The sequence below is a fragment of the Manis pentadactyla genome, chromosome 5, assembly GCF_030020395.1.
Source record: "Manis pentadactyla isolate mManPen7 chromosome 5, mManPen7.hap1, whole genome shotgun sequence".
Taxonomy (NCBI): domain Eukaryota; kingdom Metazoa; phylum Chordata; class Mammalia; order Pholidota; family Manidae; genus Manis; species Manis pentadactyla.
In genome coordinates this window covers 152,861,115-152,888,926 of record NC_080023.1, presented here as the reverse complement: position 1 = coordinate 152,888,926, position 27,812 = coordinate 152,861,115, and the positions used below count along the sequence as shown (strand labels likewise).

Below are 27,812 nucleotides of genomic sequence, written 5' to 3'. Positions count from 1 at the left end.
CCAACCATATATGGTCAATTAATATATGATAAAGGGAGCCATGGACATACAATGGGGAAATGATAGCCTCTTCAACAGCTAGTGTTGGCAAAACGGGACAGCTACATGCAAGAGAATGAAACTGGATTATTGTTTAACCCCATACACAAAAGTAAACTTGAAATGGATTAAAGACTTGAATGTAAGTCATGAAACCATAAAACTCTTAGAAGACAACATAAGCAAACATCTCCTGAATACAAGCATGAGCAACTTCTTCCTGAACCCATCTCCTCGAGAAAGGGAAACAAAAGCAAAAATGAACTCATGGGACTACATCAAACTAAAAAGTTTTTGTATTGCAAAGGACATCATCAACAAAACAAAAAGGCATCCTACAGTATGGGAGAATATATTTGTAAATGACATATCCGACAAGGGGTTAACATCCAAAATATATAAAGAACTTACACACCTCAACACCCAAAAAGCAAATAACATGATTAACAAATGGGCAGAGGATATGAAGAGACGGTTCTCCAAAGAAGAAATTCAGATGGCCAACAGACACATGAAAAGATGCTCCACATCACTAATCATCAGGGAAATGCAAATTAAAACCACAATGAGATAACATGTCACACCAGTAAGGATGGCCAGCATCGAAAAGACTAAGAACAACAAATGTTGGCAAGGATGCAGAGAAAGGGGAACCCTCCTCCACTGCTGATGGGAATGTAAGCTAGTTCAACCATTGTGGAAAGCAATATGGAGGTTCCTCAAAAAACTAAAAATAGAAATACCATTTGACCCAGGAATTCCACTTCTCAGAATATACCCAAAGAATACAACTTCTCAGATTCAAAAAGACATATGCACCCCTATGTTCATCACAGCACTTTTTACAATAGTCAAGATATGGAAGCAACCTAAGTGTCCATCAGTAGATGAATGGATAAAGAAGATGTGGTACATATGTACAATGGAATACTATTCAGCCATAAGAAAGAAATAAATCCTACCATTGCAACAACATGGATGGAGCTGGAGGACATTATGCTCAGTGAAATAAGCCAGGTGGAGAAAGACAAATGCCAAGTGATTTCCCTCATTTGTGGAGTATAACAATGAAGCAAAACTGAAGGAACAAAATGGCAGCAGACTCAGAGACTCCAAGAATGAACTAGTGGTTACCAAAGGGGAAGGGTGTGGGAGGGCGGGTGGGGAGGGAGGGAGAAGGGGACTGAGGGGTATTATATTTTGTACACATGGTGTGGGGGATCACGGGGAGAACAGTGTATCACAGAAAAGGGACATAGTGGATCTCTGGCAACTTGCTGCACTGATGGACAGTGACTGCATTGGGGTGTGGGTGGGGACTTGATAATATGGGTAAATGTAGTAACATTGTTTTTTCATATGAAACCTTCATAAGAGTGTATATCAATACATCAATCAAACCTTAATAAAAAATTTTAATTAAAAAAAAAGCCAGGCAGAGAAAGACAAGTACCAAGTGATTTCACTCATCTGTGGAGTAAAAGAACAAAGGAAAAACTGAAGGAACAAAACAGCAGCAGAATCACAGAACCCAAGAATGGACTAACAGTTACCAAAGGGAAAGGGACTGGGGAGGATGGGTGGGAAGGGAGGGAGAAGGGGGGGAAGAAGAAAGGGGGCCTTATGATTAGCATGTATAATGTGGGGGGGTCACCAGGAGGGTTGTGCATCACAGAGAAGACAAGTAGTGATTTTACAGCATCTCACTATGCTGGACAGTGACTAATGGGGTATGTGAGGGGGTCTTGGTGAAGGGGGGAGTCTAGTAAACATAATGTTCCTCATGTAATTGTAGATTAATGATACCAAAAATTTTTTTTAATTAAAAAAATTAGTATTAAAAGATGAGTATCTTTCAGAGTTCTCTTAATTCGAATGCAAACCCTCATACCTATGTCTGTACACACATACCACTTATGTATTTTTATATATGTGTTTATATATTTCTATATTTCTCATTTCAAAAGTAAAGCTTTCTTATTTTTATATTTGAAAAATACAGGAAATAATAAAGAAGAAACAAAAAATAACTATAGCCTAGCCTTTAGAGGCAACATCTCTATTACTAGCATTTTAATATAAAATGTATAAAAGGCATAAAGAATGAGGCAACAAATTCTGTATACATATGTACAATTCAATTCAATAAGAGTATTTTGATTATCTTTCAAGCTCCCAATTTTACCCTCTTCCCCAAATCATCCTGCACCCTCCTCTGTTAATGTGCAATGGCTATCTTGAATTTCATATTTCTTATCCCTTGCATTTCTTTGTAATTTTACATAGGTGTACATCCCTGTATTATCTATTGCTACAGAACAGACTACCCCAAACTTAGCAGCTTAAAATTACAAACATTATCTTACACAGTTTCTGAGGGTGAGAAATTCAGCATAATAGAGAGGTTCTGGGTCAGGGTCTCAAATAGGGTTACAGTCAAGCTGCTGGCTATAGTCATCTGAAGGCTTAGCTTGGGCAGGAGGATCCTCACATGACAGTTGGCAGGAGACATCGATTTCTCACCACACACAGGCCTCTCCATAAGGCTGCTCACAGCACTGCAGCTGGCTATCCCCCAGAGTGAATGAGAAGAGAGAGAGGGCGAGGTAACCTAGTCTTGGAAGTGACATACCTTCGTCGCTGCCATTTGCTCTCAGTCACACAGAACCACTCTGGTACACTATGGGAGGGACTACCCAAGGGTGCGAAGAGCAGGAACCAGGAATCCTTGAGGGCCACCTTGGAGGAAGCTGGTTACCACAAGCCCTGGGATGCAGTATGTTGATTAGTTTGGCCTGTTTTCAGAGTACATATAAATGGAATCATACTGTTATTCTTTTGCAATTTTTTTCATGCAATATGTTTTGAAAATTCCTTCATGCTGTGTATAACTAAATCCATTTTCTCACTGTGTTATATTACTATGTATAAACATACTATTCTTTAACTGTTCTATAATGGACACTTTGGTAGTTTCCAAATTTTTGCTATTACAAGTAGTGCTGCTATAAACTCTTTATACCTACATCCTGCACATGTACAAGAGTTATCTGAGGACAGATAGCAAAGAATAGAACTGCTGGGTCATAGGTCATGGCATCTCCAATTCTGTTAGGTAACAATGAATTTTTTTCCAAAGTTTGTCCATATTGAACTACACTTGATCTTACCAAATTTTCTCATTTTTCCCAATCTGGTGGGTATGAAATAATATCTCACTGAGGTTTTAATTTGCATTTTCCATGGCAACTAGTGAGGTTGAGCATATTTTCAAGTTTATTGACCACTCTGTTTCCCTTTCTCTGTAGCATTTATGCAAGGGTTTTCTCCATTTTCTTTTTGTCTCTTTCATATTGATTTCCCATTTTCCTATGCATGGTATTTAGAGTTGATATCATGTCACACACATCTAATTTTGTATACTTTGAATTTCGCATAAGATTATACTATCCTCTAATTCTCATCTAAATCTCAGCAAACATGTTTTTAAAACAGTGTTGTCCAATTAAAAGAAATGCAGTCATCTTCAGCTAATACAGAAAAGTATAAAAAAGAAAATTAAGTCACCCCTAATTTGATTACCCAGCAATAACCACCTTTTTACATTCTGGCATAATTCCTTCTATTCTATTTTGCATGTAACGTACAATTTTTAATAAATTAGAATAATTCTCAATATAGTTTTGTAACTTATTTTTTTACAAAGTGTTATATTTTGAGCACTTTTTCACATCATTAACTATACCTCAATTACATTTTAAAGTAATGAATTTAACCCATGTAAACCATCACTCTATTTATTGAACTTCTCAGTTTTAACTTTTTCCTCCTTGTGCTATAAATAACCTCGCATAAATATCTCATACATAACCGTGCATAAATTTCTCCATGTTTAAATCTTTGACTGCATTTCACTTATTTTCTTAAATTTGATCCCATCAAAGATCATTGTTCAATGATCTTTCCAGAGCTACTTTTAGGGTTTTTGATTAATATTGCAAAGTTCCTTTCCCAAAAGATTCTATCTATCTTTCCAAAATATTAATTTCTTCATGTTCTTTCTGTTCAAAAAGCCAGGATGGCTTCTAGTGTCCTGTGCACACGGACACAATCTGCATTTAGTCTTCTCTACCACCACTCCCCTCTCAGCCCTCCCAGTTTATTTCTAGGATGGGCCCTCACTTTAGACTTCCGTGCCTTTGCTCAGGCCGTGCCTTCCGCCGAAAATGTCCCTTATTTCCTCTCTCTCCCAGGCAAAATCCTATTCTCTTTCTAAAGGCCAGTTCAGTAAAGCCCACGGTTGTGGGTAGAGTTGATCTGCCCTCTGCTGGGCTCGCAAAGCACATCACAGACTCCCCAATGATGATTTTCACATCGAAATAATTATGATACCACAGGTTTTAAAAATGGAAATCAGATCATGTCCTGTGCCAGTTTAAAACCTTCCATGGAACATGACAAAGTTCAGAAAGTGAACCGAACAAACTTGGGCATGTGGATTATGATAATGGAGACATTTCAAATGAGCTGGGAAAAGATGATAATACTGGGATAACTTCGTCGTTATTTGGAAGAAAGTTTTGGATTTCTGCCTCACACCTTACACCAAAATGAATTTATGATGGGACAAGGATTGAGAATATGTAAAATATGAAACCATGCGAAAACTAGAAGAAAAAAAAGAATTCATTTTATAATATCAAATTGAAGGTCTTCCTAAGAATGACATAGAACTCGGACGCCACAAAAGAAAAGACTGATAAATTAAAGTACATACACAATAAAAGGCTGTCCATGGTAGCAAATAATAAAGCGGAAAGATATTTACAACTTATCTGTAGGAAAAAAAGGATAAAAGTTCCTATAAATCAATGAGAAAAAAGTTCAACAGAAACACAACCTGGAAAATGGACAAATGAGATGAAGAAAAAAAGGGCAAATGAAATGAAACCAGAACAAAACCCCTCCCAAAAAATATGAAAAGCTGCAACTTCAGTCTTAGTAAAAAGAAATGAAAAATAAAAGTGGCTTTGATTTTGATCGGATTGGCAAGGGTAAAAATAACACATTGTGTAGTTTAGGTCCTGAGGAAATAAGTACTCATATTTTACTGATAGGACAAACAGGTACAACTTCTATATAGAGTACTTTGCCAATACCCATTAAGACAAAACAAAAACAAATTCATATACTCATGTACTGGTAATTCCACTTCCAGGAATTCACCTAACAAACTCCCACATATACAAAATAACAAATGGACAAGTTACAGCATTATTTGTAAAAAGAAACGATTGGAAACTACCTGTTTCCAAATAGCGTAGTGGGCAAGTAAATTATGACATGAAGTTGTGCGTTAATTTAAAAAATTGAGGCAGACCCAAAATGTAGAGCTCAGCAGTGAAAGCAAGATGTACAAATATTTATAGCAAATACTGTTTGAGTACATTTATACATAGAAATTTGCTTATTATAAATTTAGCCACCTTTTCTGAAAGAAAGAGGTTAAGAGTGATGACCAATGGGAGGGCAACTGAGGACTGGAAAGCAGGATTGGGAAGAGCGCTTATTTTTTCATTCTATCCTCTTTGGTATATTTTTAATATCCAGTGTTCCTATATGCCTACATTTAACCAATTAAATTAACACAAAATGAAAACCTTTCAATGCTTAAAATCAAGTCCACCTCACTGTCATGGTCAACCTTCCAAACTCCTCTCCCCCATATTTGCTCTCCCTCACTAGCTTTCAGTCAATGCTTCTCCTTCAGCTCCTGGAACATTCCAAGATCTTCCTGCCTCAGGACATTTCACACAAGCTGTTTCTTGTGCCTAGGTTGATGTTCTCTAAACATCTTTGATAGGTTGGCATTTTCCTGTATTTCAAATCTTGGGTTCTACATAATCTCTTCACAAACGCCATCTCTGGCCACCCTGCATAAATGATTATGGAACAAATGCCTCTCTCCCTCATTGGGCAGAGAGAGCAGGGCTTACATCCCTGATCACCCTGTCTAAAACAGCACCATCCCTTCATCATTTTTATAACAATACCCTGATTTTCTTCATAGCATTTGCCACTATTCGAAATTAACCTTGTTTGTGTATTTTCTTAGTTGTTTACCGTCTCTCTCCATCAGAAGGATTTAAGTCTCCATGAATACAGGGATCATGTCTTGTCTTGTTCTGATGCCGGGGTTCTTGTTTGCGGAGCCAAAGAATGAGCTTCACAGTCAAGGTAGGAGAGCAAGGTACAGGCTTTTATTTAGAGATAAAGTGGAAGGACAGAGCTCCCAGCTCACGCCAGGAGGGGACGAGAGAGTCCGTACTGGTGCGTTGTCTAGGGGGTTTTATAGACAGTTGAGGATTTTTCGAGAACATGAAAAAACTCAGGGGTGTGGACTTGTTAATTGGTCCCTGAATATTTAGAATTAACTTAACACAAGCAACTTCTGAGATACCAGCATCTTGGTCTGGGGGCATATGAAACAAGGCCACCTGCTCAGCCCCCAAGGTGGGCTGAGGTATTGTTTGCTGAAGAGTAAGTTAAGAATTTCTAACGTCTTAACTTCTTGGGTATTAAAATTCAATCTTATCTTTAAGGTGGAATCCTTCCTGCCTTTTACTGTGTTGTTTATGCCTGGGCTTGCTAAATTAGTTGCCCAGTTCGCAAAATCACTTCATCAGATCTGAAGGAGGAAAAACAGCACATAGGCCTGGGCCTTTTAGTTCATGCTAAAGTGAACCTTACACATGATTATAAATGGTTAGCATAATAAAACATGTGCTACTCTTCTTTATCTGGGGAACATTAACTGATTTCACTGAAGAATGATTCTAGAGCTCAATGTTTAACACTGAGTTTTAGCAGGGGGGTTTCCTTGCATGTAGTTAACATTGCTCTGACTGCAAATATCTCACCCTGCCCCCTCTGGAGTCCCTCACACTACTCTGACTACATCCATGGTCCCTGTCTCAGTTCCTGCCTCTATCTTCAGCAACATAAACAATATAAACATTTGTTGAATTCATGCAGCATATGCTATGGATCATACATTGGTTCTGCGGACCTCACAAATAACCCTTTTAATCCTCACAATAATAATTCAAAAACGGGAGACATTGTTTTCCACCCATTTTACAGTTAAGGAAATGGAGGCGATCAATTGAGTTAACTTACCCAACTAGCAGAGATGGAATCCCAGATACGGGTTTCTTAGCCACAACGCGAGCTTTTTCTATATGGAAACTGACTGATGAATGAAACTGACAAAATGAGTGAATGAATGAATGAATGAATGGTAATGTGAATGTAAGCGCTGGTTTCTTTCCGCGTTTCTAAATTCCCAAGCTCTACCGCAAGGGGGCACTCTCTCCAAGGTCTTGACGCCCGTCCTCAAGGCGCGCACCCGCTTTGCGTCTCGGGCTCGCGCGCGCTGCCGCGGCACCGGAAGTGACTGAGCCTGCAAGTTCCCCCGGTCTCTTCAGGGGAAACTGAGGCCGGCTCGTTCGGAACAGAGAGCGCAAGCAGCCAGCCAGGTAGGCCTGCCGGGTCTGCAACGCGGAACTCGGCCGCGAAGAGCCCTCGCGTCTGGAAACAACCTGGCCGATGAATGGGGGACGTGGTCCCCCACGGCTCGCGGGGCTCGCAGGTGAGAGCACCGCCTTCCCTGTACGTGGCAGGCTCTACGCCCAATGGGACCCCACGCCGTCCCCATTCCGTGCCGATTTGGCTCACTGATTGGCTACACCGGGGCAGGTCGCCGGGGGCGACATCCTTCCTCCCAGAAAGGTCTAGGGGGCGGCCCTGAGGGAGAGCGGTTGCCTAGCAACGGGGCGGTGCCCCGGAGGGTACCCGGCCTAGCTCGCGGGAGAAGCCGTGAGGCGGTAGCCCACCCACTCCCGGCTCCGGAGAGGTGCATCCCCCGGCCACCATGCCCTCCTGGGGGCGCCGGGAAGCCACCTTGGGCTTCTCCGCAGGAAAACGTGGTCTCAACTGTAGGGGCCCTAGGGCAGGCCTCGACCCCTCTTCCTGACACGAGGAGAGGCCCAGCGCCTCACCCTCACCCCGTCTTTGTGCAGGGCGCCGGCGGCCATTGTGTCCGTGCGGGGAATGGAGGACCCTGCAATCCCCCATTGCCACTACTGTGTCCAGGGCCTTTTGGGAATTAAAAGAAAACCAGCAGCGTTTCTGGGGGGTCCCCAGCCTTCAACCTCCCTGAAAGACCTGGGGATGGCCTTTCCGAGGTCAGACCGCAGATCCGAGGCAATTTCTCTCTCTGTCCGTCCCTCATCAAAACCTTGAGCCCCACTGAGAAGTCCCTTCAGGGTTTCAGAAGCCTCACCCTGGACTGGTACTTAAATAGGAGAGGAAAGAAAACAACAACCAAACCCCACATCAACCACCTCCGGGAGAGTTCTCCTGGCTCCCAGTAGGAGGCGGAGAGCCAAGGGGCGTGCAAGAGCGAGGGGGCTGGGCTCCCAGTGGCAGGAGGCCGCCGCTGCGGAGCGGCCGCCCTCGATCCGGGCGATGGAGGAGGAAGCAAACGAGGGGGCCGGTTCCCGAGCTTAGTAATTCCTGTATCGCCGTTTGGGCTCCCAGCCTGTCGGGTCGCATGATCCCTCCAGTCGGAGCTGGGTTTGCCAGCCGCCGCGAGGCCGGCTGAGTTACCGGCATCTCAGCTGCCACCTCCTCTCGCGACCTGTGATACAAAAGATCTTCCGGGGGCTGCACCTGCCTGTCGTCGCCTGAGAAGGATTTGAATGTAGGTGGTGCGGGGGTGGAGGCTGGGGGACTGAGTGCCCATGGGGGTGACTTTCTGAGGAAGGCGTTTCGGAGAAAAGAGGGTGGCTGGGGTAAAAAAAAAAAAAGGTCGGTGTGATGATTCAGAGCCCACTGGTGCTTTCAATTTGACTTCATTGAAGTCTCTGGAAAGCTAGACCCACATCTTCATAAGAGCCACAAAGAAACCAGTTCGGGTACCTGGAGGGGGAATGGGATGTTGTAGGGTAAATGGCATGCATACTAATTTTTTTTTCTCTGAAGCTCTTTATCTCTCTACAGAACCTTATTTTGTCTTCGGATCTCAGAAGAGAACCACTAAGCAGAGATCAGACTCAGTGAGTGAAAAGGTCTTTTGGACAATGGACTGGTCGAGCCCATTCTTATTATAAAAATGTCTCAAAGCAACCGGGAGCTGGTGGTTGACTTTCTCTCCTACAAGCTTTCCCAGAAAGGATACAGATGGAGTCAGTTTAGTGATGTGGAAGAGAACAGAACTGAGGCCCCAGAAGGGACTGAATCAGAGATGGAGACCCCCAGTGCCATCAATGGCAACCCATCCTGGCACCTGGCAGACAGCCCCGCGGTGAATGGAGCCACTGGCCACAGCAGCAGCTTGGATGCCCGGGAGGTGATCCCCATGGCAGCGGTGAAGCAAGCGCTGAGGGAGGCGGGCGATGAGTTTGAACTGAGGTACCGGCGGGCATTCAGCGACCTGACATCCCAGCTCCACATTACCCCAGGGACAGCGTATCAGAGCTTTGAGCAGGTAGTGAATGAACTCTTCCGGGATGGGGTGAACTGGGGTCGCATTGTGGCCTTTTTCTCCTTCGGTGGGGCACTGTGCGTGGAAAGCGTAGACAAGGAGATGGAGGTATTGGTGAATCGGATCGCAACTTGGATGGCCACTTACCTGAATGACCACCTAGAGCCTTGGATCCAGGAGAATGGCGGCTGGGTAAGACCACGCCCCTTGTGTGTCCCTTTCCTTGGCCTCTGGTCAGAGTGATCCCCAACAGCCTTCCCCTGTATCTCTTTTTGTAGTGCTGGGTGATTATTGGATGATTATTGGAGATGTTATTTGTTAAGGAGATGTAACTGGCCTCCCTGCACCACAAGAGTTAACTGTTGTGAAGACCTAGTTCTTAAAGGAACAGGCACCATGCAGTCTGGCAACTCTCAAGACCCCACTCTTTCATACTTGTGTTCCAGTTTCTTGGCAGAGGAAAACAACCCAAAACCTTTGGGCTTGGAAAGTTAGTCCAGTGTTCCCCCAACCTTGACGTAATGGCTCACCACGCAAAGGGATGATGAATATAATGCCTAGAGAAGATAGTAAGCCTCAGTGACCCACAAGCCTCTCCATTCTTACTCTCTCAGGGATGTCAGTCCTGTCCCAGGCTTCCCTTCCCCAAGTCAAGTGCCCTTCATTTCAGGGTTGTGTATATGGGCCTGTCCTCTCAGAACAGGGCATGGCCAGGGCAGGAGTTCCCATTGGCTTGGATGTCTGAGGATTATCTGATTTTAGGGCAGTATAAGCAGTGCTTACACTAGTGGGCCAGTTGTTTTTGTGCTGCACCCCTGTGTGCATTTCTCTAAAGTATGCATCTCTGTGCATGGTTGGCCTGTTTGGGGAGCGCTTGCTGCGTCACGCATTAAGTCCCGGGACTTTGCACCTTGCTGCCTGGGGTCGGTTGGGGAGCTCCAGCTGCTCCGCCTGTTACTTTCCGGCCAGGGCCCTGGGGCCTCTTCACAGAGCACTGTTTGCTGGCAAAGCAGGAACCTGTTCTGTGGGGTACTCTGACCCACTGAGATTCAGTGACAGACTTTATAAACGAACTGACACAGGAGTGAGTCCCAGCCCTGTCATGTAACTACTTGGGTAACCTTGGACAGGCCAGTTTACCTCGAGCCTCAGTTTCTTCCACTAAAAAAATGTGGCAAGCCCTCCATGTCCTTCAGAGTATTGTGAATTTTGGAACTAACATGAAGAGTGACTGTCACCAGCAAGTTTACTATAGGAGTTGTTTTTTGTTCCAGACACACTTTCTGAGTCCAGGAGTCATGCCCCATCCCTTTCCCAGGGATTCTCATTCTCTTGCCTGTCATCAAATCAGGATGAGGTAGTGGTGAGAGATTCTTTACCAGGGGTCATTGTAGGAAGGTTTTGCTCTTATGTAACAAACTCATCCTATTTGCTGTGCCTTGTGTCCAAGCCTAGGGAAGGTCAGGGCCTAAGAAAGGTATTCTGGCCCCTCAGAATGCCCAGAAAATCGAGCAGGCTGTGGAAAATAAGTCATCTATTGCAGGAGCTGAGGTGGAAGGGATAATGCACCATGGCCTCAGGAATGTCAAGAATGTAATTATCCGTAGGCGGGGCCTAGGGCGTGGCAGGACTTCAGTTTACTGCTGAGCCAGAGACCTCCAAGTTTGCCCTGGAGCTGCATCCCCTGTCTTATATCCCATTTCTTTGCAACTTCATCAACTTTTCCTGCTGCCAGTTCTTGTAAAAGGCAAAGGGGTCAAGTCAGTAGAGGTTAGATGACTGGGGTTCGGGGGAGGCAAGAGTGGAGGGCTCTCATGAACTAAGGCTGACCAGACTTGAAAGCCATTCTGTAAATAAACTCCCTGGGGGGATAAATGATTAAATAGTTCCTGTTGGTTTGTGCAATGACCTCTCTTACTCTCTCCTGCTTTGATTCTCTGTGGGGGCAAATATTTGTTCAGCTGATTACAGGAGGGACAGGATTCCAGCGCTTCAGACACACCCTCTAAGGCATCTCCAAGTAGAGACTGAGACCATTTGCCCACTTTGCCTGACTATTGTCTTTGGCCGGTGGTCCTAATACCAGGTGGGTTGTGCCCAGCTATTTAACAAAAGGCAGTCTGGGAGAAGTGCCTGGTCTGCCAGCCAGACTCTACAGAGGGCTACCTGGACCAGAGCATTGCCAGTCACCCACTGTTGTATGAGGAATGAGGTTTAGACGCAGCAATACTGGGCAAGTACATTAGATCGTAGCTGGATTAAAATTCCATTTTCTGTCTCTTTGCTCAAGAATGATCAGAGCCCGTTGGACAACACACCATATGTTACTCCCTCTTGGTGAACAGAGGAGATGTGTGCAGGAGAGCCAGTTAGATCATAACCATTTCTGAGCATGCATTTTTGCCTGGGGCCAGGAGGGAAAGAAATTCAACTTAGGATCTTTTGGATTGAAGGTACCTGCCCACTTCCCTCTTGGGTACCATCCTGTTTGAACTGCATGGATTCTGCAGTAGCATCTCAACCTTCCTGGAGGCTGTGGCTGAGGGGAATCCATGAATGCATGAGTAGGGCCACTATACCCTGGGATATGCTCTAAATTTAGCATCCCTACAGGAAAAGGTAAGAAAGCGAGCCTTAATGGAATACATCTTATGTATGAGGTGCAGCCAAAACTTATTGAGCATCTACTGTGAGGTAGGAATGGTGCTAGGTGCTGGCCATAGCCAGATAGGGTACCTTCCTTCATGGAAATGACATGCTGTTTCATATATTCTACATAATAACCTTCCAAGGTAGGTGGGATTATTCCCAGTTTACATATGAATATCCTGGTAGCTAAGTAACCGACACCAGCCACCTCAGCCAGTTAAATGACTGAGTGAGAATTTATACCTAGGTTGGCCTGACTCCAAAGGAGTAACAAAGTGACCCAGACATACTGGCACAGAAAGCAAGAGATGCTGTTGGGCCAAGTAAAGCATACCTGTGGAAGTGCTCACCCAGGGCTGTGGTCCCAGGGTTGCTCAGGTAGCTGTAGGAAAAACAGTGCCTTTGTTGGGAGTAGCAGGTTCCCAAAGGCATGTATGTAGTCTCAGATTCTGGCACTGGTAAAACTCAGGTGGGTATGAGGGTTTTGCCCAGAGTGGGCTTCTTGTTAATTTTTTCATTGTTATAACCCTCTCCGGCCCTCCTAATACATAAAAATCATGTGCATGTGAGGAGAAGGTGGCCTGCTTCAGCTATGTCTACTTACTTGTGGGTGATACGCCGAGGACTGGAATTCCAGACTCATAGCTACACCACTGCCTGCATGGAGTCACCTGATAAGGTGCTGAACCTGTTTGCCTCCCTTGTGCATCCATCCCTCCCACCTGTAAAACAGAATAATGATAGCCGCCTTCCATAGCTTAACTCTAGTAAAGGATCTAGAATAAAGGCCCTTCTGGGGCCTTAATTGTAGGGTGGAAGCACCTCTTTTAATGAATGGGCTATCTGCCTCAGAAAACTAAACTTTGACCCCAGAGTTTCTTAATAAACAGAGCCAGCTCCTGAGATACTCACCTATTATCATATAGAATAGTATACAACCTGACCTTCCCCAAAGGGACATGCTTCTGGGGCCTTCTAATGGAAATGTGGAGAGTTACAGGGTAAGGGCTCAGGTAGGCCAGACCATTTTGGGATCACTCTCCCTGGGAAACCCCTTAGCTTGGTGGAAACACCATTGTTGAGAACAGTGAACAGTATGTGGGGAAGAAAACAACTTGGCCTTTCCCAGGTTGCATGGCTCTGTGATCTTCTAGTTTCTGTAGGTTTCTTCTTGCGTTTTATGTCTTCTTCAGATACATGCTTAACTGAAGCACCTCAGCGACCTTTTTGATCTCCCCAGCTGTTGGCAGTTTTGCGGTTTTCTTGGGGAAACCCCATTAGAAACCCCAAACATGGAAATTTTTAGTAATCTCTCTCAGGTTCCAAAGTGAGATAGAAGTGACTCAGGGGCTCCCCCTCAAAACACCCAGTTCTTCTAGATGTACATTTGAGGTTGCTCTTAGAACTCTATTGCCATTGCAGGGCTTTCCAGACTTCTCGGACTAATTTCCCCGGTAGCCCTATGGAGCCTTTCAGCTTCTGGTAGGAAATTACCGAGGTATTTTTTCAGGGGGCTCCAGTGGAACCCAGAGGGTTTTCTTGACTTTTGTGTGGGCAGTCACCAGATTTGTCTGGGCTACAGGAGGCATTACTGTCCCTTTCCCAGCAGGCATTTGTCCTGAGGTCAGTGGGCTTGAGCATCCTCCTCTGTGCCCAGTCTCCCTGGTTTTGCCAGTACTCGCAGCCTTCCGTCATGGGGCTTGCTTTCAGCAGCTGTGGTTTTGCCGGGGTTTAGCATGCATAGATTTAGGGGTAATTCCCAGTGAGCTGCTCTTCTACAGAAACATAATCTCCTACTACCTTAATTAGCAGAGCCTTGTCCCCACCCCCAACCTCCAACCTAATTCTACAGGGTCCTCCCTAAGGACTCCCCCTCTCTTCTTTGAAGGAGTCACTCTACTCCTGGATCCGCTTCTCTTCTGTCCCTCTAGCTGACAGTCTGTCTTCCCCATTGCCTGTTGGCAGAGCTGAGTCAGACAGTCCCACTGGATCTTTTTGTTTAGCCTGGGGTAGAGAAGAGCCAGGAGAATAAGATCACTGGTTACAAGTAACTGAAGGAAAGAGGGGCTAAACCTTTTTTATAACAATGGTAGTGTTTAAATTAGCATTAAGAAGACATTTCTAACACTACCGTGTTTCTGCCAGGTTTAGGAGCCTCGTGAGGGTAGAGTCCACATCTTGTCCAAATTTGTGCCTTCAGCACTGAGCAGAGGTCTCGAGCATAGCAGGTACCAAATGAAAGAGATGCCCACTAAATTTTTGAAGAAGAAACAGGCACTTACTAAACCAGAGTAATAGTGATGACCTAATCATTCATTCATTCATTGATTCAAACAATACTGAGCTCCTATGTCCAGGCTATCCTGTCCTAGGTAAGCGTACAGCATTAAATAAAAGTAAGTTTCTGTCCTTGTGGAACTCAGCTTTCTAGTGGGGAGAGACAGACAGTGAACATGTAATTATATATGTAAAACATGTATCAGGTGACAGTAAGTGCTACAAAGAAAATAAAGCAGGTTGAGACAGATAGATAGTATGACTAGCAAGGGAGGTGGGGCTGCAATTTTAAAAGAGTGACCAGGAAAGGCATCACCAAAGGTAATATTTGAGCCAAAACCTAAAAAGGATGAGGTGGTAGGCAATACGGATACTTGTAGAGTGTTACAAGCAAAGGGAGGGAGGATGCTTGGCATGTTCAAGGATAAGCAATAAGGCTAATGTGGCTGGAGAAGAAACAAGAGGGAGAATGGTAGGAGAGAAGAGGAGAGAACAGTTGGAGTTAAGTGGGGAGAGAGCCAGGGGTCACATCACATAGGGTGTCACAGGCCATGATGAGGACTTAGCTTTGGTTGTAAGAGAGGCCAGGATAAGGTTTGGAGCAGGGAAGAAGTGATCTGAATTCTGCAAGGGTGGCAGCCAGGAGCCCACCAAAGAGGCTGGTGATGCAACTTCCCAGTGTGAAAGGATATTGATTTGAATCAGGAGGTAGAGATGGAAGTGGTAAAAACGAACTAGAGAATAAGACCAAACTTGCACATCGCATATTCGTGGATCTAGCCACATTGGAAACCACATTTTTAACCATTTGGCAATCACAGAATCAGGGCTAAATAAATTAGGTGTTCTTCAGGGCTTGTTCTCTCCAGGTGTGATATCCTGAATGATCCTCCTCCATTCTAGCAAAATTTCTGTCTCAGTAACTGCCACATCTGGGTTCAGGTCCCAGCTTACCCATGTCTAGCTGTGTGACCTTGAGCAGGCTCCTTGAAGTCTCTGACTTGGAGCAAATAATACCTGCCTCATAAAGTCATAGCAAAGAGCCAATAAGGTATGCCTGAGATATTTGGAGCTTGGAGCATGTTGGTATCATAATTCTTTATCCATCTTCCCCAGAAAACTCACGTGGGAAACCCATTTACTTTTGTTGTGACCCTCAGGGCAGGCAGGCAACAGTCATATTTGTGTTGGGGCAGGAGCTCCATAGTGTTCCTATGTCATGTTGGTACAAGCACTGGTCTTAGAGTCAGGATCCCAGTTCTCTCAATCTGCTTCAACTCTGTGTCTCACCTTGGCCAATCACTTTACCTCCAGGCCCCAGTTTCTCTGTCTGTAAGGTGAAGGGTTAAAGCAGACAGTCTAGGAATCCTGGTTCTTAGCGGCTTTAGGCCTCATGGCAGATTCCACCATTGTGCATATTTCGCATTAGGTGTATTTTAGGATGGCTCTTTCCTGTCACAACATCTGCAGCATTTTAATTTAAAAAATCAACCAACCTTATTGTCAATGGGAGGTAGTTTATCCAGACCCCACAATAATAATATTCCTCATTTATGTAGCACATAGCTTATAAAGTGCTTTCATGTCCGCCTTGCCTTTTTGATGCTTCTAACCCAGGAAGGTCAGCAGCAGGAAAATCAGGCTAAGAAAGATGAAGTGACTTGCCCAAGGTTAATCAGGAGAAAAATGCAGGGTCTAGACTTTCAAATCTGGACTTAACCGCTTACTGGTTCTGTGACCTTGGGCAAGTCTTTTAACTTGTAAATGGCTATAATAATAGCACTTTGTTCTGAAGATTCAGGAAGTTAATTTATGTCTTAAGGCCCTCAGAATAATGATTATTAGTATCAGCAGCAAACAGCACAGCGGCTGCCACCTAAGGCTCCTTCAGTTAGCATCTGGCTTCCCGTTTATTATGTATTGGTTTTTGCAAATAGTGTTTTTGCAGAAAGAAACTGCTTTTAGGACCTTCCGCTACTTGGTTTCATCCCTGACTAGACTCTCAAGCCAATCTGGAGCCTTACAGCTAGCTCCAAGCTACAGGGCTTTTTTGGGCAGTCTCCTGCCTCCTTTCGGAACTAGAAATTTTTCTCTCACTCTTCAGGAAATGCCATTGCAATGACTTCCATGGACTGCTTCCTGTCCCAGCCCTGCAGCCGGATTCCTGCTGGCGAGGGCTAGAAACTGGAAAGTAATGTCCCTAAAGGCTCCCCACCACAAACTTTTTTTTGGGGGGGGGAACATGTCCCTCCCTTTCCTCTTGTCAGTTACTTTCTTTGCTCCCACTCACTCCCTTACCCTTCACCTAGCTTCTCTCCAGTCTGTGATCAGCCCTTTAAAATTTGGAAAGTGCGTTTCCACTTAATTCTGTCAGAGCTTTCTGCTCGGTCTTGGTCAGAACTCCTGGGTTCTCCCCATGGCTCCATCACTCAGTAGCTGGTTCAGTCTTGGACCCCCCCTAGAGGGGCATTAAGCCTGTCACTGGCAGTACCTTGTATCATCCATTAACCCTGCGTTCCCCCAGAGGTCCCCACCCACCCCTGCATAGGATGGAGACTCCTAAGAGGGATCTTAGAGGTTTGGCACATATAAATCCTGCCTCTTGGATATTGGTGACCGACGGTAGAGGGAAGTGGAGCCTGCCATCGCCTCCCCCTTGTCACCTTTCAGGAGGAAGCTAGAAAGTTGAAAACCTCGTTGGACAATCATCTAAGGAATGGAGCTTGCTTGGGAGGGGATTGGAACGCACTCAACTATGCCTCAGATCCTTTGTTCCACTCTTGAAAGGGAAACATTCCCCTCCCTCCTCCCTGGCCACACACACGTGCCTTTGTTCCCCCAGTCAGGCAGGGCTGGGAACACAGTGTCCCTTCCAAGGAGCCTGACTTGCCTCCCCAGAGGCAGGCCTACTGTCAGTGGGACTGGGATTTTTGCTCAGGAGAACCTGGCCTAGTGTCCTTTACACAGAAGGGTCTTTCTCTCAGAGGCGGAGAACTTGCCTACAAACAGCTGCCCAGGACTTCCCTGGAATTATTCCATGGGATGCCCATGTCCCAGGAATAAATCATCCCTCCCTGTTATTCCACTTGGTGATTAATATTATTGTTAACATTACTATTAATAGCACCTAACATTTATCAAGTACTTACTCCATGCCAGGCATTGTTCAGAGTGCTTTAACATGTATTAATTTATGCTGTTCACACAGTCCTCTCTGAAGTTGAGACTATTATTATCCCCAGTTTACAAATGAGAAAACTGAGGTAGAGAGAGGTTAAACAACTTATACAAGGTAGCACAGTTAGTAAGTGCAAAGTCTGGGAGGGTAGCTTCCAAGCTCCCACTTTTAAACACTGCATGTGACCCCTCCTCTGGCTATACCAGTGTCTATAGATGATTGTTGGCATTTAGCCAGAGCTCACTATGTGACAGGCCTTTTACCAGCATCATCTCTGTTTTTCTGTCCCAACAATCTTATCATGACAGGACACCAATATTTGGGAAGGCTCAGTTAGGAAGAGGCAGAGTCAGGAGTTGAAACCAACTTATTCCAAAGCCCATGTTCTTTATCTCTAATCCTTCCTAAAAACCCTGTAAGGTTATCATCATTTTATGCTTGAGAATCTGAGGCTTAGAGGAAAGTAACATGCTCAAAGCCTCACAGACTAGTACCAGAACAACCTGGGATTTGAACTGTAGGTATTTGACTTCACAACACTTTGCCATGTTAGTAGTCTATAGCATGAGATAGTTGCTTTTATGTGCATGATAACACTTTATAATTTACCAGATTCTACTGCATGTATCATTTCAGTGTTGTCAGTGAGATGGGTATATTCAGTCCCATTTCAGGGAGTAAACTAAGGCAAGGGGGCTTGTCCCACAATAAATGGTAGAGTCACACTTAGAACCTGTGTTTCAGCTCTTGGTGTTTCCGATTATTGATGTTGCCTGCCTTCCCTAAGACTGGATTCATCGCTCGGAGCTGTCCTCAGAATTTTGTTTCATTTGTTGAATCAGCAAATACTGATGAATGCTTTACGTGTGCTAAGTGCTGGGCATGCTCTGAATACCACTATGAGCAGGACTGGGTCCCCTCCCTCAGTAGTCTGTTTCTGTGGCCCTCGCCTTGGGTCTTGCTGGTATCCTGCCATTCGAATTGGGCTGTGTGCATCTCCTCTCCATCCCCTCAGCTCCCAGACACACCAGGCAAGGTTTATTATAGTTAGAATGTATAGATCATCTTCAGCACACCCATAGATAAATCTCAGGATTGATTTGAAACTTAGCTTGATTTCTTGCTGGTGGCATAACACTAGACAAATCAGCTTCAAAACCTCATTCATAAACCCGAGAGAATAATCCCAACTACCAGAGTAAGTGAGGCTTAAGTGAGAACATGAAATGCAAAAGTGTTTTTTAGTAATAAGAGCAAATATTCTGTGTTGAGTGCTTGCACTGTGCCAGGTACTATGTTTATGACCTTGACGTAATTATCTTGTTTGGTCCTCACAGCTGCTCTGGTATGAAGATAGAGAATCCAGAGCTTCAAGAGGCTCTATAATATTCTCCCAGTAACACACCTTGGAAGAGGCAGAACTGGGTCTTGCACTCAGATGTATCTGGTGCCAAAGCCTACTCTCAAGCCATTGCGTCATTGCTTCTCTGCAGGCCCAGACTGGCTTCTCTTACCCAGAGTACCTGGCACAGGGCCTGGGGTTGGGCAAAGGCTTGGCCAGTGTCTGCTGAATGAACATGAAGGATGGTTATTATTAGATGCAGGTTAGGCTACAAAAATGTCTCTGTCTCTAAGGAAGCAAACTCATTTGAAGTGCTAGGAATAGACCCAGAACACTTGGTGAATGGCTCTAGGCAAACTGTGCCAAATCTGTGGTGTAGACTCCAGAAGCGGAAGAGGATAGATCTACTGGCTGCATCCCACAGGTGTCCTGGACCTCTGCCAAACTAGCCCACTTCCACCATCAGCCACTCAGTCGATGGCCCAAAGCCTTCCAACCCCCAGCCTGCATCACAGTGTGTTCCTTCTGCCTCACCAATTGGGTCACCAACTCAGACCCTCTTCTGTGCCAACAGTGGAAAGTGTCAGTAAGGGGAAAAGGCACTAGAGGCTTGGATAATAGCTTTCATAGCAGTATGGCATTGTGCATTTCACCGTGAGTTCTTCTGAAAAATGAAGGTAACAGTCATCCCTTAATGGAGATAATAGTAGAGATCTCTAGTATCTCTCATAGGCTCTCTGTGTTTCTTCTGCCTGGATCACTCTTCCCTTGGATCTGATCAGGGCTGTTTTCTTATCATTTAGGTCTCAACTTAAATATCACCTCTCCAGAGGCCACCCATGTTTACATGTTTACTGTCCATATCCTCCAGCAAAACCTAAGCTCCCAGATTGCAGGAACTTTGTCTCATGTTTTCCTTCATCCCCTGTATCTAGCAGAGGGCTTGGCCCATAGAAAAAAGTCAGCAAGTATTTGTTGAATGAGTGAGTAAGTGACCATAGCCCACCTAGCACAGTGCCTGACGTACAGTATGCTCAATGTCAGACATCGTTACTGCCTATCAGGAAGATGTGGGCCATGAGGGTTTTCACTAGGTGAAAACTGTGTAGTAAGGACAGCCTTGGTAGGTAAAAACTTCCCAGACAGATCTGGAGGATGGGAAGTGTATGAAGCATTTGGGAGACCGTGAGGGGTAGACTTGCTGAAGATGGTCTGGGTTGTCAGTAAAATTAATCAGGGAAAAGGTAGCAGACTGATGGTTGAGGCCTTTGGGCAGAGGGACGGGGATGGTTGACATTAGAGGTAGGCCCAGTGGGAAGAGGCCCAACACCGGAGGGATGCAGCCAGGTCTCCAGGAACCCCTGGGAAAGAAAATTCTTTGCCAGCCAGGGCTCAGCAGACAGAGCTGCAGGGAGGTAAAAGCCAGAGGCACCTGCAACCTGTGGATCAGGTAGGCTGCCCTGGTTGTTATTTTGGGGTTCCAGACCAGGTGCAGATTCAAAGGCTTGATTGAAGCCTTTTGGCAACTCTGTTCTCAGCAGGGTAAACATCACCTGTCTCCTGTCTCCTGCCACCTGCGGCAACAATGCCAGGAAGGTACCCTGGGCAGGCCCAAAGGGGCCCAGCTTTCTTGCTGGCCTCATGGAACAAGAAATACCCCCCAGGAGAGGCCACTCCCTTCCCTGCCCTACAGCTCCCTTTCTGAAGGGCTCAGGTGGCAATAAGGTACCTCCTGCCCAAGAGGCCCCCGTGGTTCTGGCCCATGGAAGGCAGGGGCGGGGCATTGGGAGCCGTTGACAGCTGGGCCCAGCTGGCGGGTGGAGACGGGGGTGTCACTTTGGGAGCAGGTGCAGATTTCGGGGAAGGCGGGGCCTGAAGGGAAGTAGGGATCTTGGTAGGCTGCAGAATTTCCCTCCCCATCCCCCACCCCACAGCCACAGCTGGCTTCTCCAGGAACCAGATGACCTAGTTACAATGCTTAGAAATTGTTGGGTTAGCTTGCCGTTCAGGACTGTGCCAGTATCCCTCCTCTCTGAGGTTTCTTGGATCCAAAAGGTACCCTCTGGATTCCCAAAAAAATCTCCCAAGGGGATTCCATGGGAAGGACATGCACCAGATCACCTGTACAGGCTTCTTGCCCAAAAGAGGAAAGAACTAGTCATGTTCAGACCTCTTCCTCCTCCCTGGTGTGCCTGCCCCAATCCCAGAGAGAAAAGACTCCCCGCCTCTGCCCCTGCCCCTTCCCATTTCTCTCTTTCAGGGGTTGTTGGGGGTCAGGTGGAGGTCACAAACCTCTTCCTAGAGGTTCAGTGGAGAGGGAGAGACTCCTGTTGCCCTAGGGATAGCTTGAATATACCTAACTGTTCCCCTCTTTCCTCCCCATCTCAGGATGATGTCCAGATGTGATGGAAGGGGGTGAGGAGGAATCTGTTGACACCTTTGGAGGCCCAGCCTTCCCAGGCACTTGCTGCGCCTAGTATCCCTGATTGCCTCTCCAGTGCCTCCCTGGAAGAAATTCTGTCACTGTTAGGAGTTAGGTGTGAAATTTGACGAACAAATGACTGAATTCTATTTTCTCTATACTTATCATTGGACAAATTACATAATCTCCCCCAGCCTTAGTTTTCTCATCTATAAAAAAGGGATAATAACATACAGTGCATTTCTCGAAAGACTCTTAGGAGCATGAAAATAACAGGTAGGATACATGGAGCACTTAGCATGGAGCCTGGCATATAATGATGACTCAGTGTGACAGCTTCTATTACTGCTGCTGTTATCAGGTTGCCTTCGCAGTGAGTAGGTTTCTGTGATCGCTATTGGAGCTACTCTCCAGGAGCAAACTTTTAGGCTGACAGAGTATGTGGATATCCTTTGAACCAAGAGCTTAGAGATTTTATGATTCCTGAAGTTGGGGACCATGGCTCATAGCCTTGTCCACTACCTCCTCGGCAAGGGCCCCAAGTCATGCTTTGTACACAGCAGGAGTTTGGCCAGTGTTGCTGACTAGGCATTTGGCAGTGGGGCGTAGTTTCTTCAGTCTTTGCCAGGTGCCTCCCAGAAGGCAGGGACCTCCTCTGCTTTATTCACTGCTATATCCCTAGAACCTACCAAAGAACCTGGAATATAGAAACCACTCAATTGTATTTGTTGACAAGCAGAAGACTTAATGAGTTAATTATTTAAAGTGCAAAGGAGCATACCTAGCACATAGTAGGTGCTTAACACATGCTTGAGTGATTAAACAAGGTATGTGGGGGCTCAAAGTTTTTCCAGGAGGGCCCCACTCCTTGTTTGTTGTGTGTAGCCATAAGCCTTTTGCAAGCTCTGCCTATTGCCTCATCTGTTGAAGAAAGATAACACCCGCCTTGCCTCCCTCATGTGCTAGCTGTGAGGCCCAAGGAGATGATAGATGAAAAAGCACTTTGAGAACCATAAATGTTTGGTCTTGTTCTTGCTCCTTGACTGAAGTCAGGAAGCCATACCTGTGGCATTCATACATTCAACCAACAAGCATTTGTTGAGTGGAAGCAGTATTCTAACTCTCAGTTATCTGGCTTCATAAATTTGGACAAGTTACTTCTGTAAGCATGGGCATCTATAAAATGGAAATGGTACTCATTTCACAGGATTGTTGGGAGAAGGCCAAGCAGGTGCTCTGAGCTTATTGAGGGTGGAAACTGCCTCATTCACTGTTTTCAACTCCTATTAGGCTTAGCTCTTGGTGGCTGAGTGTTTTGTGACCAAATACTGAACATTCATAACAATGAATGGTATATGTAAATTGTCCCTGTACAGGGCCTGATGTGGAGTAAAAGCACACCAAGTGCTGGGTCTTCCCTTTTCCACTGACTGTGAAGTTTGGTCTTTCACTGATTCAGCCATTTGTTGCCTTCTGCAGCCAAATTACCAGACCTCTGAGTGTGACTCACATGGGAAGTAGAAAAGAATATTTCTGGATGTCCTTGCCTGCCTAGGCTGGACAACTGAGTGGGAGCCCTGACTCGCCAGGACCAGTGATGCTTTAACATAAAACTGTGAGGCACGGCAGGCCTCACCCCATGCCCACCTCTGATTCAGAACAAGAACAACCAACTCCTTGTTCTACCCACTCTCTGTCTGCTCCTCAGCAAGAAAAAATTTCCCGTTGCTCACAGCACCCACATTTATATGCAACCCAATGGTTACTGTATCAAGGAAGTCCCCAGGGAGTCACCCAGATAATAGCCCTTTGGGACAAGGTCCAGGGAGGGAGCCTATGTCTAAGGCTCAGGGTCTCCTGGGACTAGGTCAAACAGCAGGTGCAGGCATGAGGCCCAGGCTCGTGGCTAAGTGATGAAACTGAGAGATGTATTGGGCCAGACAAGAATTCAACCCAGAGGAAACTGCCTGCCTATCTGTGCAGGTGTCTGGGCACCTGGGGGCAGTTTCTGGGTCTGATTTAGTGGTAGAGGTTGGGGTTCCAAATTAGTACCCCAAGACTCAGTGAGGGGAACCCATGGAACTCCAGAGCAAAGGCTGCAATTGGCACCTAGGTCAATACCTTTGAACCCTCCTCAGAGCCCTTCAAGGTGAAACTTCCACACTGGCAGCTTCCTCTGGGCTCACCAGTACCTCCTACTGGCTCATCTCTGGAAACAGTGGAATATAACCACAGCTCTCTTTAAGGGGACCTCTACTTTGGGTTGGGAGGTTTTTAAAAGAATGAATCATTTTGTTAAGGATGGGCTCTGGGGTCAGGCTCCATTACATACCAACTGTTGGATCTTGAGCACATTCTTCCCCCTTTGAGCCTCAGTTCCCCTGTCCAAAAAGTGGAGATGATAATACCTGCCTCTTGGGTTTTTATAAGGATGAAATGAGATCATGCACATCCAGCTTAGCACAGATATTACAGTAATTTTGATAATAGCTGACATTTATTGAGCACTTACACTTAAGTTTCATATGTATTAATTCATTGATTCTCAAAGCAGCAGCATCGAGGTAGGTACTCTTATTCTCATTTTACAGAGGAGAAAAGTGAGGCACAGGGAAGTTAAGGAATTCATCCAGAGATGCACAGCTAGCAGGTGAAGTTGTGTGAACCCAGACAGTCTGGCTCCAAAGCTCAGGTGCTCTGCCTCTGGATCAGGAGGGCCTCCTGGTCAGTGTAGTGCGGCTGTTACTCTTACATCCAGGATTGTGGCTGTGGGTTTTTGTCTGTCTGCTGGAGTCTGAGCTCAGTGAAGGCAAGAAACCCATCTTAATCACCTTGCATCCCCAGAGACCAGCATAGTACTTATAGTACTCATTAATATTTGCTTAATGGCTGAGAATATTCCCTCCCTTCATTAATCAATCAGTAGCTCTTTATCGACCATTTCCTGTAGGCTGGATTTGAGCTAAATCCTAGGAGGAATGCAAAGTACAACTTTGCCTCGGAATAGGAAGATTGGGTGTGGTGGGGGGAGCATTCCAGAGTACTTTGTCATTGGCGGAAACTTCCACACTGGAGGCAGAAACAATACAGGTGGCTTGGTATGTTTTCCTAGCTGAGATTCCCACCCCTCCCTGACTGAGCCACTCCCTCCATTCTGCAGAATGAAGTTAACAGATTCCCTACTCCTGCCCAGGGCAGCAGCCACTTCTTCTCTTTGCTCCGTCTCTAGTGAGGAGGATTCATGCATCGTTTCTGCTCAGGCAACCAATTCATGGGAGCCTAGAATGACAGGGAAAGAGTCAGAAGTTTGGAGCTGGGAAGGGACCTTTAAAAATCACTACTGCCCCAACACTGCAGTCAGAGTGACCTTTTAAAAACCAAGATCAGATCTTAGCACCCTCTTGCTTACAACCCTCTGCCCACTTGGAATAAAACCCGGAGTCCTTTAGCAAGGCCTGTAAGACCTGCATGATCTAGTACTGGCTGCCTCTCCATCCTCCATCACTCTGCCTCTCCCTCTCTGCACACAAACCACTGGGGCTCCTTGCTGTTCCTGGCTTCTAGCACACTTGTCCCTGCCTGAGGGCCTTTGTAGTTGCTGTTGCCTCTACCTGGAATGCTCTGACCCTGGTGTTTGGCTTGCTGGTTGTTTCAGTTGACTCAGCCCGTGGGCCGCCACCTCCGAGAGGTTCTCTTTGGCCTTTGGTCTAAAGTAGCCAACCTACTTCTAAATCACTCCCTAGTCTTCTACTTTCTTGTATTAGCACCAACCTCTATCTAAAACTTTCTGTGTATATTTGTTGTTTTTTATCTGTTTGTTCTACTAGAATATGAGCCTTATGACTGTAAAGACTTCAGTTTGTTCATCATTTTATCTCTGGTGCCCAGACCTGTAGGTAGTAAACATTCATTGAGTGATTTTGGAGTGATTGATTGAACAAACAGACAAAACTAAGACATTGTTTTCATTTTACATGAGAAAATTAAGGCCCAGAGAAGAGAAGCTATTAAGAATTGAGAGCATTCTTACAACTTACCTTTTGAACATGCTCACTAAGTGCCAAGCACTGTACTCAGTGACTTACATGCATTATTTTTGTCACTTACCTTTAATTGTCACAATGAACTGTTTGGAGCATCATTTTTTTGTTTACCCTTGTGGCATTTAAAAGAAAAGAGTTGGAGGCAACATAGGACAATTCATATAACCAAAAGGATAAACTAGCTGTGGGAGTCAGGTGAAAGGAAAGTATCGGTAAGAAGACAAGAGCCAGAACTAAGATTAGTTCAGTTCTCAGAAACAGATACCACACAGGTCCCTCTGTACTGAGCAACATTATTCTCCTACTCTTTATGGTTGATAACTAAATGATGCCCAGATTCTTGAAAATGACGGTTTTTGAAAATCCAGTCACACGCATGACCTTGGAATTGTCCCAGACTGCACGTGATGGTCCTGGATTTTTTGGCTCCCTCACTGCCTCATCAGCGGGGCTCCTGTACTGAGAGGCAGCAGCATCTCCCCTTCCTTCTCACTCACCAGAGGGCTCAGTCGAGCAGGGAGGAGCCTGGTCCCCTCTCCAGCTCTCTCTGAGCCCATCCAACTTTGTTTCAGAGATAGCCTTTTTCCCAGAAGACTTCTTAATTGAGATACTGCTATTGAAGACCTAGTTCCGCCCTCAAGACACTTCCACTTGAGTTAGAAAAAACATGAAAAGCGATCTCGTGAAAGCTAACAATCAATGCTAAGTGCCAAGAGAGAAGACAAGTAGTGACTCTATAGCATCTTACTATGCTGATGGACAGTGACTGCAATGGGATATGTGGTGGGGACTTGATAATGGGGGAATCTAGTAACCACAATGTTGGCTCATGTAATTATTAATGATACCAAAATAAAAAGTATATGTAACAAAAAAAAAATACATAAATGCTAAGTGCCAAATAAGAGAGGCACTCTACAGAAGAGGTAAGATTTGTGCTAGGACTTACCACAGAGACAGGGAAAAGAGGGGCTGGTGCTCCCAGCAGGGGGTCTATGTGAACTAAGATGGCAGGCTGGGATGGACTCTCAAGAAGAAACCCATATGCAGTAGTAGCCCATTTTGGAGTACATGTGGAAGCGTCTCTTTTACTAGGTGGCAAAGCCAGAAAGGCCACCTGGAGCCATGTTTGTGGGAGTCTCGAGTGCCAGGGAAAGATTCTGAGGGCTTCCTCAGCAGCCCAGGTATCCCAACAGATGAGTCATTGCCAGAAATGAATGCCCATCCTGGCTGCCTGCCAGTCTGCTGATTCCCAGGTAGCAGTGCCAACGCCAGCATCTGAAATGGGAGACCTTGAACTGACAGTAAGCAGAGGAGTAGGTGTGGGGCCATTGTCAGGTTAGCCTTTAGCCATCCCAGGTACATTCATTCATTTGGTGATTCATAAGATGTTTATTGAGCATCAGCTACATGCCAGGCCCTATGCTTAGTGCTAGGAGTGCTGTGATGAACAAGGCAGTCAGGGACGCTGCTCTCATAGAACCTGTTAGTGAAGGAGAAACAAATAAGATGATTTCAGTTAAAGGGTCAAATGATGTAAAGAAAATGAAACTGAGTAATGGAGTATCTAGGGAAGCAAGTTTACACAGGGAGGTCAAAGAAGCCTCTCTGAGGAGGTAACATTTGACCTGAGGGTAGATTAAAGAGAAAAAATCAGCATGGGAAAATTCTGAAGCAAAGATTTTGCAAACAGAAAAGCAAGGCAGGATTGAACTTGGCTCATCCAAGCTTTGGGCCAACATAGGTACTCAGCTCTGACGCTGGAGGGCCCAGGCTGGGCCTTCGTTTCCCTTTGTGTTACAGTTAAAGATTATCTCTCACACCTCCCTCACAGAGATCCAAAGGGAATGATGGTACTACGTTTGTTGAGCACTTACCCCATATCAGGTACTCTCTGTGTATTTTCTCAATTCTCCCACCTAGCCTATGTGGCAAGTGGTCTGTTGGTCCCAGTTTCTCTTCCAATAAAGAAACAGGTTTGTAGAGATAAAGTTCCATGCCCAGGGTGTGCAGCTTGTACAAGATGGAACCTGGATTCAGACCCAGATTGGTCTGGCTCCAAAGCCAGGCTTCTTTCCATTGCTCCACTCTTGGAGTAAATGAATATTGTTAGTTCAAGACATGTGGAAAGCTACTTAGCAAAAGGAGAATTGGGAAGCATTTTGGAGTGAGGGTCTTGAAGGACACCTACTGTCCTTCCAAATGAGAGGAGTCAGAAGAGTTCTCATCTGCAGGAGGACGCCCCAGAGCCTGGGGTTACTGTTGGGCTTTGCCAGAGGCATGTTCAGACTTAGCCAGCTGAGTCCTCCCCAGTT

The 27,812-nt window shown here is 45.5% G+C and overlaps 2 protein-coding genes across 7 annotated transcripts in view; one reads left to right on the top strand and one right to left on the bottom strand.

The window, feature by feature from the left end:
• TPX2 (TPX2 microtubule nucleation factor) overlaps positions 1 to 7,360 on the bottom strand; it is an 82,042-nt gene extending 74,682 nt beyond the window's left edge. Inside the window, exons 1-3 of one of the 2 annotated variants that reach the window (XM_057502868.1) lie at positions 7,219 to 7,360; positions 6,163 to 6,378; positions 2,672 to 2,834 (exon numbers count right to left, since the gene is read on the bottom strand). The gene's annotated coding sequence lies outside the window, so the exon portion shown is untranslated. Of the gene's footprint in view, positions 1 to 2,671; positions 2,841 to 6,162; positions 6,379 to 7,218 lie in introns of those variants that run through there. The other variant, XM_057502869.1, reaches the window with a different exon arrangement.
• Positions 7,361 to 7,484: 124 nt separating this feature from the next.
• Positions 7,485 to 27,812, top strand: part of BCL2L1 (BCL2 like 1) — a 44,898-nt gene continuing 24,570 nt past the window's right edge. Inside the window, exons 1-2 of one of the 5 annotated variants that reach the window (XM_057502871.1) lie at positions 7,485 to 7,690; positions 9,103 to 9,589. In XM_057502871.1, the coding sequence (XP_057358854.1) occupies positions 9,215 to 9,589 (375 nt within the window). In that variant the 5' untranslated portion in view covers positions 7,485 to 7,690; positions 9,103 to 9,214. Of the gene's footprint in view, positions 7,691 to 8,456; positions 8,804 to 9,084; positions 9,779 to 27,812 lie in introns of those variants that run through there. The other 4 variants (XM_036924773.2, XM_036924772.2, XM_036924771.2 and 1 more) reach the window with 4 other exon arrangements.